The sequence below is a fragment of the Canis lupus genome, chromosome 11 (genome assembly GCF_048164855.1).
Source record: "Canis lupus baileyi chromosome 11, mCanLup2.hap1, whole genome shotgun sequence".
Classification (NCBI taxonomy): domain Eukaryota; kingdom Metazoa; phylum Chordata; class Mammalia; order Carnivora; family Canidae; genus Canis; species Canis lupus.
In genome coordinates this window covers 25300418-25315136 of record NC_132848.1, presented here as the reverse complement: position 1 = coordinate 25315136, position 14719 = coordinate 25300418, and the positions used below count along the sequence as shown (strand labels likewise).

The 14719-nt window shown below is 42.0% G+C and overlaps 1 protein-coding gene across 3 annotated transcripts in view; it reads right to left on the bottom strand.

The window, feature by feature from the left end:
• ARFGAP3 (ARF GTPase activating protein 3) overlaps positions 1 to 14719 on the bottom strand; it is a 52289-nt gene that overhangs the window by 31284 nt on the left and 6286 nt on the right. For all 3 annotated transcript variants that reach the window (XM_072843654.1, XM_072843655.1, XM_072843653.1), the window contains exons 2-6: positions 13998 to 14116; positions 8586 to 8658; positions 7264 to 7395; positions 5856 to 5939; positions 2242 to 2329 (exon numbers count right to left, since the gene is read on the bottom strand). In XM_072843654.1, the coding sequence (XP_072699755.1) occupies positions 2242 to 2329; positions 5856 to 5939; positions 7264 to 7395; positions 8586 to 8612 (331 nt within the window). In that variant the 5' untranslated portion in view covers positions 8613 to 8658; positions 13998 to 14116. The remainder of the gene's footprint in view (positions 1 to 2241; positions 2330 to 5855; positions 5940 to 7263; positions 7396 to 8585; positions 8659 to 13997; positions 14117 to 14719) is intronic.

The following is a 14719-nucleotide window of genomic DNA, read 5'->3' as shown; positions in this document are numbered from 1 at the left end:
TTATTTTTTCTCTTCTGTCTTTATGGATGATGACAAACCAATCAACGGCTCAGGTGGATTACTTATCTTAAAAAACAACCTCTCCCTGGAGGAGCTCACAGCCCACTGAGCCAACAGGGCATGGTAATTCCCAGAACCAAGGTGTGCTGCGCTAAGAGGGAGACCAGACACATAAATGTGGTTGTGACTAGGAGTGCCGGTAGGGTGGATGTGGCCTGTGTGAGGCAAGGCCCTTGAGCAGAGACTCCAGGAAAGATGCAGCCACATGACGGCCAGGGGAGATATTCTCATGGCAAGCAAAACATAAAGCAAACATAGGAGAGAACTGGAGGGCCAGTGTAGCTGCGGTGCCGGTTTAAGAAATTAAAAAGCTAAATACCACTTCACTTAGAGATGTGTTCTTAGCAGGCATTTAGGGTCATTTGCACAAAAACAAAATGGGCAAAAAAATCACATATGATCACGTATGATCAAATCATAGGAAACCCAGCCATGCCAAAGTTCTTTGCATATTAAGGAAACAAGCTTTCTATCTACAAATTGCAACTGTTTATCACTCGTCTTTAAAGCATTTCTTCAGAACAGAAATGTTCTATTTGTAATAGATCTGTTGATCTCTTTCAGGAGGCTTGAATATGCCTAGAAGGACTTCCCAATTCCAGGAGGACAGAAAAATTTTACCCATGTTTCTTCTAGTATCTTCATATTTTCATGATTTATATGTAAATCTTTGATTCAATTGAATTTAGGTTGATGTAAAGAGTAAAGATGGAATTCTGCTTTATTATTTTTTCCAAAATGTTAGGCACTTGTTCCAACTCCATTCACTGTTTCCCAGGATGCAAAATGTTCCCATCCTGGTTTGCTGACAGGTCAACTCCCAAGATCAGTAACATTAAAAAGAGGCATCCTAAAATCTATTGTTTGATGGAATCTCAGACATTCTTACCCTTATGCCTATAATTCAACACAAATGAAGTGACTTTTCCTTACAGCATGCTCCCCAACCCCACTCTCACAGAGATCTGAATGACCACTGTTCAAGGACTCTCTTCTTGATAAATACCAGTTACTCTCCAGCCCTCCAGAAACAAAACAAAACAAAACCAAACAAACAAAAACCTTTGCCAGAAAGTTTCTCGAGTAAGAATCTTAGTCATAAAGTTGGCTGAGTGTTTGGTCCTTCCTATCTCACCAAGTTCCCAAAAGTAGTTCTATGCTCATTTTTTTTTCTACGCTCATTTGATACCAGCCAACACTTCTTATGGAGCCACACCCCAGGGATTCCCTGTATAGCTGTCAAACGTTGTTAATTTACACACCTTATGGCTAACAAAAAATGTTCAATCTTAAAACAGAAAAAGTTGATGTCTTGATCCTTGTTATTCATATCACATAAGTGATTTTTTTTAATGCAAGCAATTGATATAGGTATATTTATAATAAATATAATCCTAGAGCACCTATGTGGCACAGTTGGTTAAGCTTTCAATTCCTGGCTTTGGTTCAGGTCATAATCTCAGGGTCCTGGGATCAAGCCTCACATCCAGCTCTGCTTGAGATTCTCTCTCTCCCTCTCCCTCTGCCCCTTCTGCTCATGCTCTCTCTCTAAAATAAATAAATAAAATTTAAAAAAATAAATTAATATAAGCCTATACTAAAATCACCAAATGCAAATCACTAGATATTAACTACAGAATCATTTTTAAAATTGAAACCTTGTTCTTCTGAGTATAGAAGTAACATACTCATTATACAAGTTCATTTACTTCACAACTGTATCAAGTTGAAGGTAAAAAGTAATTCAGTTAACAATCTGGCATGTACCTTCTAGCATGTTTTCTGTGTGTAGATGTTTTTGTTTCAGTTTCTTATAAAAATGAAATCATACTCCATGTTTAGTAATTTTTTTTTTACCCACTATATAATCTACCAGGGGCATCTTTCATTATTAAATACAAGAATCTTATTTTCTTTCTTTCTTACATTTACTTATTTATTTTAGAGAGAGAGAACACGAACAGGACAGAGAGCGAGAGAGAATCTCAAGCAGACTCCACACTGAATGTGGAGCCCAGTGCGGGGCTTGATCTCATGACCCTGAGATCACAACCTGAACCGAAACCAAGAGTCTGATGCTTAACTGACTGACCCAGGTACCCCAAGGATCTTATTTTCTCATAGTTTCATAGCATGCCATTGAACCAAAGGATAGCTTTACATGACAGTTCTGAAGACTACCTTCATTATTAGCTGGAGTGGTTTCCACATTCCTTGGTGGCAAAGAAGATACTTCTGGCTGTGCTGAGGCCCACCCTGTGCCACTCACCTGCAGCAAGGTGAGAAAGGCCATCAGTAAGCAAAAGAAAAGTCACAAAAAAACAAAGCAAAGGAAAAGCTAATAATTTAATAGTTACCTTCTAAGTGCCTAGATTAGAAGGAAAGATAATATTAAAACATGTCTATTCTTTTTTTTTTTAAGATTTATGTATTTATTTGTGAGAGAGAGAGTGCACACGTGGTGGAGAGGAGCAGAGGGAGAAGGAGAGAGAATCTCCAGCAGTCTCTGCCGATCCTGGAGTCTGATGAAGGCTGGACCCTGAGATCATGACCTGAGCTGAAACCAAGAGTCAGATACTTAACCAACTGAGCCACTCAAGACATGTCTGTTCTTTTCTTTCTTTTTTTTAAACTGAAGTATAATTAACATACAGTGTCATATTAGTATCAGAGTATTCAACACTCTGTACATTACCAAGGGCTCATCAAGACAAGTGTGCTCTTGGGGTACCTGGGTGGCTCAGTTGGTTAAGTGGTTAAGAGATTTAGCCGAGGGTCAGGCTCCACACTTGGCAGGGAGTCTGTTTGAAGATTCCCTCCCTCTGGCCCACCCTACCCCACCCTTAAAAAAAATAAACCTTAAAAAAAAAAAAAAGATAAGTGTGCTCTTGATCCCTTTCACCTGTTTCAACTCTCCCCCACCTCCCTCCCCTCTGGCAACCACCAGTTTGTTCTCTGTATTTAATAGTCTGGGGTTTTTTTAAGAGTTTGTTTGTTTTGCTTCTCAAATTCCACATATGAGTGAAATCATTTGGTATTGGTCTTTCTCTGACTGATTTCATTTAGCATTATAACCTTTTGGTCCATCGATTTTGTTGCAAATGACGTCATTCTTTTTTATAGACCAATAATTTTCCATTATACATACATCTTCTTTATCCATTCATCTATCAATGGACACTTGGGCTATTTCCATAGTTTGTCTATTGTAAATAATGCTGCAATAAACAGCAGATGCATATATCTTTTTGAATTCATGTTTTCATTTCCTTGGGTAAATACTCAGTAGTGGAATTACTGGATCATACGATAGTTCTATTTTTAATTTTTTGAGGAACTTCCATACTGTTTTCCACAGTAGCTGCACCAATTTGCACTCCCACCCACAGTGCATGAGGGTATGTTTTTCTCCACATTCTTGCCAAAATTTGTTGTTTCTTATGTTTTTGATTTAGCCATTCTGACAGGCATGAGGTAGTATCTCACTGTGGTTTTGATTTACATTTCCCTGATGATGAGTGACGGTGAGCATCTTTTCATGTGTCTGTTTGCCATATATGATTGAATTTTTCTCTAAGGAACATCGTCCCTTCTCTTGATTTATTTATTCAATTACCTATTTCTATTAGAGTGGACTCATGGATGTTTATTTATTCTTTGGATTATAATCCAAACGGTCATTACATAATTTGTTGTTGAAGTTTTTCCAGCTTTGATCATTGGGAACTCCTTCTGCTTGGTTCCTGAGTCCTCTTGACATGCCCTCTCTGTCACCCTCTCCACCCAGCACTTTCTCACTTTTCAGCACTACAAGATGCTCCAGGCTTAGCTGTCTTAGTGGTCCCAGTCCTAGAATCTGCCATTTCTCCAGAGGTAGACCTGGTTCCTCTTGGCATTTAGAAATCCAGATGTGAGTGGCTGGGTGCACTTGTGTACCGGCATGTCCCTGTCTCTGGGCCCCTTGGTAGACAGAGCCAGGTAATATATCCGTGTGTGTGTTCACCCATGGAGACACACATATTTGTCATCAGTGCTCCATCATGTGTGTCTGCACGTGTGCATGTGTGTCCAGAGAGACACAGCAAAATAAACATGAGTTCATACTAATTCTAATTCCATACTAATTCCAACATTAGTCCACACCAAACTCTTCCTCTGTCTCCTCCTTTCAGCCTGTCGTTTCTATTCCTAACACTTCTCAGCTACTAGTCTGGATATTTTGTATCTTGTTCTATATTAAACAAGAGGCAAAGATCATGACAGAGTGTCTTATCTTTTGTTTTGTTTTCTGTTCCCTTCTTTTTTGATAACTACTTCTAGTAACTACTGAACATGTAGGTCAATGAACATGTATGTGTACATTATAATAAAAAAAAAAATCAAGGGTTAGCAATGTATACACCTTTCCACATGTGTACTTGAAAATGGGTTAAAGAACAGGTGGAGCAGTAGTAAGCAAATGCACCCCCACCCTAGTGGGACCGGGAGGAGGAAGGGCAGCAAACAGACATCTGAGGCTCTAAGCCAAGGGGCCTGCACACATTTCCTTAAAGGACCATTCAGTAAATATTTTAGGCTGTGAAGGTCTTATGTTCCCTAATCTTAGTGACTTGGGAATTATTACTGTTGCTCCTACCAGACCACACAATGAAGATAAGGATTTTGGCACAATGGCTAGAGGCTTACTCTGTGCCAGCTCCTAATTCCTTGCATAAGTACTGACTTCATTCTTTTACTTAAGCATGGAACCCAACACAGGGCTTGATTTACAACCCTGAGACCAAGATCTGAGCTGAGATCAAGAGTCAGATGCTTACCCAACTGACATTCTTACAATAGCCTTGAGATATGCTCTAGGTACACAGCTAAATTGGGACAATGAGATTCAAACTCCTATTAAAACTTGGGTTTAGGGCCATTAGTTAAGCATCGACTCTTGATTTTGGCTCAGGTCATGATCTTGGCGTCGTGAAACTGAGTCCCACATTGGGCTCCACATTCAGTGGGGGAAGTCTGCTTGAGATTCTCTCTCCCTCTGCCCCTCTCCCTGCTCACACTCTCTAAATTAATTAATTAATTCATTAATTAATTTTTAAAAAATTCTTCATTCTTTGTGAGTTCCACAGTTCTCAACTGAACTGTGGCAGACCACTAGTAATAATTTCTCAGCCTCCCTCACAGCTAGGTACAGAAGTATAACTAAACACTGGCCACCGGGACACAAGCAGAAGTAATATGCACTACCTCTACATTTTTTAGTAAAAGGATTGGGCACTTGCTTTCTTAGATGCTTGCCCCCCTTGCCATTGCTGCAAAAGGTCATGAGCTAGAGCAGACACTTTGGAGCTTGAGATGGAAGCCAACATGTGGAAAAGAGCAAAATAAATCCCTCGGTCAACCCTGGACAGACGACTTCTGAACTGTTGATGGAAACTGATTTCTGTCTTGTTTAAGTGACTATATTTCAGGGATGTTTGTTAGAGCAGCTTAATCTGTCTCCTGACTGAAACGTTCAATTACACACCCTTTATAACTGCAAGAGTAGGAATACTTTAAAATAGTGTAAGGTGGGCAGCCCAGGTGGCTCAGAGGTTTAGCGCCACCTTCAGCCCAGGGCCTGATCCTGGAGACCCGGGATCAAGTCCCCAGTCGGGCTCCCTGCATGGAGCCTGCTTCTCCCTCTGCCTGTGTCTCTGCCTCTCTCTCTCTTTTTCTGTGTGTGTGTGTGTCTCTCATTAATAAATAAATAAAATCCTAAAAAAATACAATAAAATAGTATAAGGCATAATACATACCTCAGGAGAAACATGAGAGGCAAAAAAATCTTCCTCTTTTGGCGGAGGGGTCAAAGGTGGAACCACACAGCTATCCAGCCAGAGCTAGAACAAAAACATATAGCACTGCTTAGCCCTTCACCTGCCTTTAAAGGGTTTTATTTTATACTCTCATTCCCCTTCTAGAGACCTGTTTGGTAAAGATGGGTACTTTCCACTACTATACAATCAGTACGTGCCTACATGGGGTCCCTGAGCACATTTTAGTAATCCCACTAACCCACTAACTTATGCTTCCAAATCTCGAGGATGTCACCTACCAGATCCACAAGCCGTTTCTGAAAAGGAATGATTGAGGATTTCATTTCTAAGCGCAGGTTCCAAAGTACAGTCAATCCACGAGAATAGTGGGTTCTGTATTTGCAACTTTACCCACCCATCAGAGTTTACTCGTAACCCCCAAATCGGTACTTGAGACACCTCTGTGGTCCTTCACAGACGTGTGCGGACCAGCAGAAAATTTGAGCCACCCAAGGTGCACCTTCCCGGCTGAGACTGAACAAGGTGATGCTCCGCCTTCTCGTTTAAGCTCTCCAACACTAAATGTGTCCTTTCTGTGGTCTATTTAGTGCCACATTTTCCACATATTTGTGCTTTGTTGGTGATTTCCTTGTTTACAGGCCGTCCAGGCTAGGCTGCAGTCCTCCTAATGCTCCTAAGCACATGCAGGCTGTGATGTGCCTCATAGAGAAAATAGTGTCAGGTAAGCTTCATTCAGGAATGAGTTCTAGTGCTGTGGGCAGTGAGTTCAATGTTAATGAGTCAATAACTATAGATTAATAATATATTAAGTTATATCTATTATATATTAAATATTTTTATAGCAATATACTAAGTATATCACATGCTTAATTACATAATCTGTTCAACAAGGAGTCCGTAGGGCACCTGGGTGGTTCAACAGTTGAGCATCTGCCTTCAGCTCAGGGCGTGATCCCGGAGTTCCGGGATCAAGTCCTGCATTGGGCGTCTTGTGGGAGCCTGCTTCTCCTCTGCCTTTGTCCCTACCTCTCTCTGTGTGTCTGTTATGAAAAAATAAATTTTTAAAATCTTAAAAAAATTTTAAAAAGGAGCCCTTAAGCAGAAGCACATGTAAAATGAGATTATGTACTGATCAGCTGATGGAAACATTGTGACCAGAAGCCTATAGGAGCCTAGCCTTCTATTTCCTGTAGGAGTGATGCTTTGGCATTTACTCATTCAAATGCTCACAGCAAGCTCACAGAGCATAACTGCCATGAACAATGAGAATCAACTACAGGTTGTTTCCTTGCAAGAGAATCCAGTTAGAAGGTTTTACTGTTTACCCCTTTTTCTACTAAAATAAATGTTCATCTGAAGGAAACAACCCCATCCACCAGCAACTTACATCAGTGCCGTGCTTCCGCGTTGCCTGGGAGGCCAGTGACTTGATTCTCTCCCGATAGAGCTGAGCAGCACGACTATTGTACTTGGCGTTGGTGTCATTGGTGGCACAGCCGTGTTGATGGAAAAAGGAAGACTGTGGAGGAAAACACACAAATTAACAGGAATGCTGTATTAAACCAAACATATAACTGAAAACATTACTTCATTTTGTGAAGGATTTTTGGGAAATACTACGGAAAACAAAAGTAATTAAACCACATAATTTACAAAAACAATTTAAAACCACAAAACTTAATATAAACCTTTCCTTGTAAAAGTAATACCTTCCACACGTGCAACATGAATATTTTGGTAAAACTAGACATGAGATTCCCATTACAAAATGAAATCACTGGCCCTTCGTTCCTCTCTGTTAAAGCACTTCCATCATTCCAGATTATTTTGTTACTTTGGGGGGGCACCTTCCACTCTGGACTTTTAGTTCATGAGCCATTCACTTCAGTCTGAATTCAACTACACTGTAATCCCACTAACTGGAACTGGTTAGGAGCTATGCTGACCTTCACCTTGCCCAGAACTATTTCTTCATCAACAGGGACCATAGCATAAACAAGGTGGTAAAACAAATGCTTAAATAATCAGAGGAAACTCTGTTCAACCACTCCATAAGGGTCCATACACAGACATGAATTACAAAGGTCATATCTTAATGAAGATATTCTAAAAATCTGTATGAGCAACCCAATCTGATGAATCAGATATACTGAATTTGTAAATGAAGTTTAACATATTTGAGGGTCCTTACTAGGTTTGTAAGGGGAGTTAAGGAAATCTGCTCTTGTAAAATTATAAGTTAATTAAACACTTAAAAAGTTATATTTAGGGGCACCTGGGAGGCTCAGCTGGTTAAGCATCTGCCTTAGGCTCAGTTCGTAATTCCAGGGTCTTGGGATTGAGTCCCACATCGGGCTCCCCAGAGGGAGCCTGCTTCGCCCTCTGCCTATGTCTTTGCCTCTCTCTCTGTGTCTCTCATGAATAAATCAAATCTTTTTTTAAAAAGTTATATTTTACCCAGAAATTACTAAGTTAAGAAGAGGGATCTCATTTGTCTTATCACTATATCCCCACACCCAGAGCCCAGAGCCCAGTAGGTACTAGGTATTTAACAGATAACAAGTCACCTGGGCCATCCACTCCCAAGCCCTTCCTGTCTTTGCTATCTGATAGGGCGCCCCAAACTCGCACATGCAAACACCGAGCTTCCTTCCTAGTATAACACATATTTATACAAGAAAAGAAACAGTGAGTCTGAGATGAACTTACTGCATTAGCATTTCCGCCAACCTGCATGCATCGCAGCTGAAACCAAGACCAGTTAGAGTCCAGCTCTGTAGATCTAAATGGAAAGAATATTCTCAAATGTTAACACGTTTTTCCCCCACAATCAAGACACTAAACTTTTGAAAACAAGAGTTCCTTGATGTTCAGGATCCTGAGGACTCCTGAGTTTGTGTTAACAGTGACGTGGGACGCTGAGCCTGCAGGGTATATGACAGCCATGCAAGTGGCTCCTAGCCATTCTCCTCCTTCCTAGTGGCCGAGTCTCCGAGGGGCCAGCCACCTGCTCTCCTCCCCACAGACAGGCCACACGAGGCCAGCAGCACTTGTGCCACAGGGACCCCAACCAGCTTCTCTTCTTCTAGCACACAGGGAACATGACAAGCTTTCCGGGGCCATTCAACAACTCTGTCTCCTTGCCTCACATTCTCCGTGGCTTCTGATCTAAGTATTGGTAACGTGTCTCTGCTCAAAATAGATGTACTGTTCTGATGTTTTCAGATGTGCTATCCATTTGTCCAGTTTGACCCCCATGGGAGCCTCTGAAATGCTTGGTCTTATCATCAGGTGGAAAGGACCTGCCTAACCTTGCCACCCTCAGGGAAGGGAGAATGGTCAGGATTTAGTGCTCTTAGAGGGAAAACTGCAAGGGCCTTCTCCCCTTCCACACCTACTTATCTGTAATCTGAGACCAAATCAGGGCAAGGGAAAGGCAATAACTATATTTCTCAACAATAAAAATTCACCAAGTGATCACTATAAAGCAAGATATGATAGTACAATGTTAAAGGTCTTTATATCAAATCTATAGGTATGAGAAAAAGCAAGGCTGTCCCATATTCAACAATAGCTTGTCCCACACTAATCATAAAGAAATGTGGACATTCTTAAATGGGTATAGATACAGTACCCTGTACAAAATAGGAAGGTAGAAAGAAAAGAGGCTTCAGATTCACTAAAGTTCTCCTTTTATGCTGCCCCTCCCATGTACTCATTTCTATGTCTCTTTGCATTGCTTAATGTTCTTTGTAAATATTAGAATGTTATTTGGAAGCCAATACTTTAAGATTAATAATAACACTAATTATTATTAAGGATAATAATCCTTGCTATTTAGCCTTACAACTTTTGGTCTTAACTATCTTAAAAAAAAAAAATAAAGGCAAGTATTTCTCTACATATCCTTTAGAAATGAAGATTTAAACTAATTGTTCCTGAACTGGCCTGCTGGAGATTCTCTCTCATAACATTGGGATTTCAAAGTAAAAGTTTTTGATGACAGTGGCCTGTGAAAATAGTCAATATTAAGAGGAAATTTAATTGCTCATGCGTGCCTGTTCTGACATGAGGAAGTGACTTACTGTCGGCTATTTCTTACCTTTAATTTAGATTAAGAGATGTGTTAAAGGGAATAGTCTGTGACAATGTGAAGAAAAAGTAAAGCAGAGGAAGTAAGAAAAATTGAAGAATTAGTGTCCCTTTAACAAAGTATCTCCTGTTTACCAACTAGGTAAATGAGAAAATGGGTTTCCCACGACCTCTACAATCCTTATGCATCAACACAGAACCTTCTTAAAATTCCATGAATTAGCTTCACTAGTGGCTGTCCATTAAGTGGAACATTTAAATAGATTTTAGAAATCAGAAGGAATCTTACCAAATAAACATGACAAAGTTATGTAATCAAAAATTTTAAATGGAATTTTATCCATTTACCACAATTAATCTCGACTTTTCCTTATAGACAAGCCCAGGAACAGCTTCCAGGCAGCCAGCCAGCTGTTCATAACTGGCCTGGCTACTTAACAGAAGGCCATGGGAGGTGTTGCCTTCCTATCTCACATCACAACACGGTTCTCCTCTTGCATCCCCTGGGCAGGCACTTAGATGACTCGGCCCTGATCGGCAGCAGCACTTCCTGGGGGCTCACCACATGCCAGGCTTTATATATGGATTCATCCACTTTCTCCTCCCGAAAACCTCTGCCACAAGTACCAGTCTTCTCATCCCCTCTTTCAAGGGAAGGAGACACAGAGTAGGAAGGAGCACACTCAGAGGCAGTCCAGGATGGTGCTGGGACTTGGGCCCCCAGCAGCTGGCTGCAGCACCCTTTCTCTTAACGCCCACCAGGCGCTATCTGGCCAATGTCTGTGGGCACCTGCTGCATCCAGGGCCCAGGCCAGCCTGCCTGCATTTGGCCCTCAACCCCTCAGCAGTTAAGTACAGGGTCTGGCCTCGTAATCAAGACCCTCTACAATGTCACCCAAATCTCCCCCTTGGAATCCTTTATCTCCTCCTTTTCCTATGCGTATAAAAATTAGCTGCTGCATATTTTACTTTTTCTAGCCTCTATAACTTTTCTTAAAGTCTGAGTGCTCACCTCCTTTTCCCTGCCTTGTTTCCATTATCAAAATGCCACCAAAACCCTGAAGTTCATTGCAAATGTCTCCTCCTCCTTTCAACTTGGACTAATCTTCCACAGAAGTGGATGCGGTGCTGTTTCCATGTCCTGGGTGGCACTTTACAGTTTGTCCTCTTGTTCATGCTGTAGTTAAGCCTGTTCCTGCCCTCAGCCCACTGCAGGGAGGACTAACTTCCATTCACCTTTCATAAACTCATGAAATACTTAACAGTGAACTTGAAAAGAAACAGAGCTGGAGGAGGAAGAGGCACGGCAAGGCCCAGCTGCCCAGGAGCGGAGGCGCAGAGGTCAAGCCCCAGCAGATGGTGGGCAGGGGCCAGTCCGGTTATATCCACTCTGCTCCAAGTGGCAGTTGGCCATTTCCGTGGATGCCTAACCCACCTTTCCCCTGTAGGTTGGCAAAAGCAACAGTTCATAAATTTTTTCCGTTGTAAAGTTGTTGACTTGAAATTCCACTTTTAAAAAAACCCCCAGGGATCCCTGGGTGGCGCAGCAGTTTAGCGCCTGCCTTTGGCCCAGGGCGCGATCCTGGAGACCCGGGATCGAATCCCACATCGGGCTCCCGGTGCATGGAGCCTGCTTCTCCCTCTGCCTATGTCTCTGCCTCTCTCTCTCTCTCTCTCTCTCTCTGTGGCTATCATAAATAAAAAAATTAAAAAAAAAACCCAAACCTCCACTTAAATAAACATTCCATAAGCCAAACTGCTAATCTGTTTGTGCCTGGGGAGCACAACGTGTGTGTCTGTGTGTGTGTGTGTGTGTGTGTGTGTGTCTGGCAGGGGGAGAGGAAGAAGAAGAGAAAGGGATTTGGAGAGGAAGGACTTTTCACTTCTTACTTTATGAACTCTGGGACTGCTTGCATTTTTTTTTTCCCATTAGGCTAGTGTTTGTAATTTTGGTAACCAATTAAAAAAACATCCAAAGAGCAAACCTCCACCTCTTACAAACAAAAACCCTACTGAGTACCCTTATCATCCTTGGCTTTCTCTTGCCCAACTCCTATACTGCTGACCTCCAGTGACACAGGATTTTTTAATAGTTGTTTCTGAATCATTTATAAACACTGGGATTCATAGTTATATTTATCTGACTTTTTAAAGGGTAGTCATTAAACCTGCAGCAGCCCGAGGAGACTCCACTGTCTAGCCGCATTAGGTTTCTGGTCAGTCCTTCCCTCACCCGGGAACACGTCAGAAACCCGCCTGATTTCCGGAATGGTTGAAACTGGAGGTATGCTTTGGTGGTGAATCAAAGGGAGGGCCAGATTATAATGGGTGGGACTTGGCAGAGAGGAAGAGGGGAAGAACATAGGAAGATGGCCGGTTACACATTGCCTTATGTTAACTGGTAACAACTAACTGGTCTGGAGCTGAACAGGGGTCAGGGGAAGTACACTTAAAAGAAACTTGCTGGTGTCCCTGAGTGGCTCAGTTGATTAAGCATCTGCCTTCAGCTCAGGTCGTGATCCCACAGTCCAAAAATCAAGCCCCACATTGGGCTCCCTGCTCAGCAGGGAGTCTGCTTCTCCTTCTGCCCCTCACCCCCGCTCATACTCTGTCCTGCTCACTCATACTCTGTCCTGCTCGCTCTCTCTCGCTCTCAAATAAATAAATAAATAAATCTTTTAAAAAAAGAAAGAAACTTGCCTTGGCACATAAAGACCTCGATATTTAAAAAAGAGACAAGAACAGGATAGGGTAGTATAGTCAAAATATTCTGGGACCAACATCTCTAAGAAAAAAGAAAGGACAGGAAATGAAACCAGGAAGACTGCACAAAAGAACTCCTTTTTCTAATTCATTACATATGGAGTTATACAGCTATTAGCCCATCATGCCTCTATGAACTGATTTCTGAAAAAAGAACTCATGAAAGTACAACAGGAAAGGTTTTTTAAGTTAATATATTTTAAAATTTTATCTTATTATTTTTACTACACAGTTTTTATGCCATCATGTAAAATATCTCATCACAAATTATAACTGATTTTATCTTACAGGAACTAATGCTCTTCATAATAATCACATTGTATCAATATTCCTTAGGTCATACTATAAAATTAAACTGCTCGCCACAATTCCAAATAGCCTGCCTGCCTATTGGCTCCTCCCCTGGAAAAAAGTGACAGGGAAATAGGTGAAGTGGTTGGAAGGGGTCAGCAGTAATGGAGATCAGAACCAGGGCTGCTCGGTGGCCTAGGCCCCCGGGGGCTGAAGTGCAGGCCTTGCTGGGCTTCCAAGTCCTGAGCCTGCCTAGGGGTCCTTTTATTAATTACTTTTACTTCACACAAGGGCACTTCAGCCTCCCACTGGACTGTGGGGCTGTGTCCAAGGGGGTGCAGACAAAAGCCCCATCTAGGCTACTGCCAGACTGTCTGAGTAGAAGATACATACTCGCCAGAAGGAGCCGATGCAGCCCAGGTCTGCAGATAAAAAAATGAAAGACTTTCTTTTTACAAGCACTTGAAATTCTCACTAAAATGTATACAAAAATCATTCATTCAGGGTTTGTGAGATCAGTGACCCCCAGGAGCCAGGGCTGTAGGATGGGGCCAGAAGCACACCCATGCTATAATGAGGGCTTCTTGCCCTTTACATCAGGTCTCCTCCTGATAGGGTGTGTGACGGACTCACAGCACCCCAAATCCCCTCTGTCACGAGCGTGTCATAGTAAGATTCCTCTGAGCTGCTGGTTATTAGAAGGTGATAAAGGCAGAGGAAAAATGTCTCAAATCTTTCATTCTGACTCTCTTCAGCGCCACAGCCTCAGGTCCCTGGCACAGAGCTCTACAGAACAGCAATAGAATAGAAAAGGATCAATTTTCCTAGTTCACCTAATTCTAAAGATTCAAATCTCCCATAACTCAGAGCCGGCCTCTTATCCTACCTCATGTCAAAACAAACATGAAGGGAAAAAGGGGAAAAGGACCTGTGTAACAACAGGATCCCTCCCGCCCACGATGAAAAAAGACTCACCGAATAAAACTCAAGTGAACGCCCAGTGACCGGTGTGACCCTGAGCAGTCGATACAAAGAAACACCCCATAGGTTATACTGGCCCAGCTGGGATTCTTGGCACCACAATCAAAACACACCTGAAAGAAAATTTCAAAATTCAGTTACTAATTAATTCATCCATATTAGCCAAACGAAGCATCTTATAGGATACGATCGTGGTTGAGCTTGAAAGCTGCTTCACCTTTACACCTTTAAACTGGTTTTTACAAAATATCTCACCTAGGGGCACCTGAGTGGCTCCATCAGTTAAGTATCTGCCTTCCGCTCAGGTCGTGATCTCAGGGTCCTGGGATTGAGATCCATGTGGGGCTCCCCACTCAGCAGGGAGTCTGCTTTTCCCTCTTCCTCTCCCTTCCCTACTTTCATGCTCTCTCTCTCAAATAAATAAATAAAATCTTTTTTTAAAATCTCAGATTTTTTTAAACCTCAACTTTCAATTTCTTTTAGTATTATCACATTATAATTATATATTTTTAAAAAGATGTTATTTATTTGTTTGAGAGAGAGAGGGAGAGCATGAGGTAGGGGGAGGAGCACAGGGAGACGGAGACTCCCCAATGGGCAGGGAGCCCTGACATGGGGCTCGATTCCAGGACCCCGGGATCATGACCTGAGCTGAAGGCAGACACTTAACCGACTGAACCACTCAGGTACTCCTATAAATGATTTTATGTTAAGTA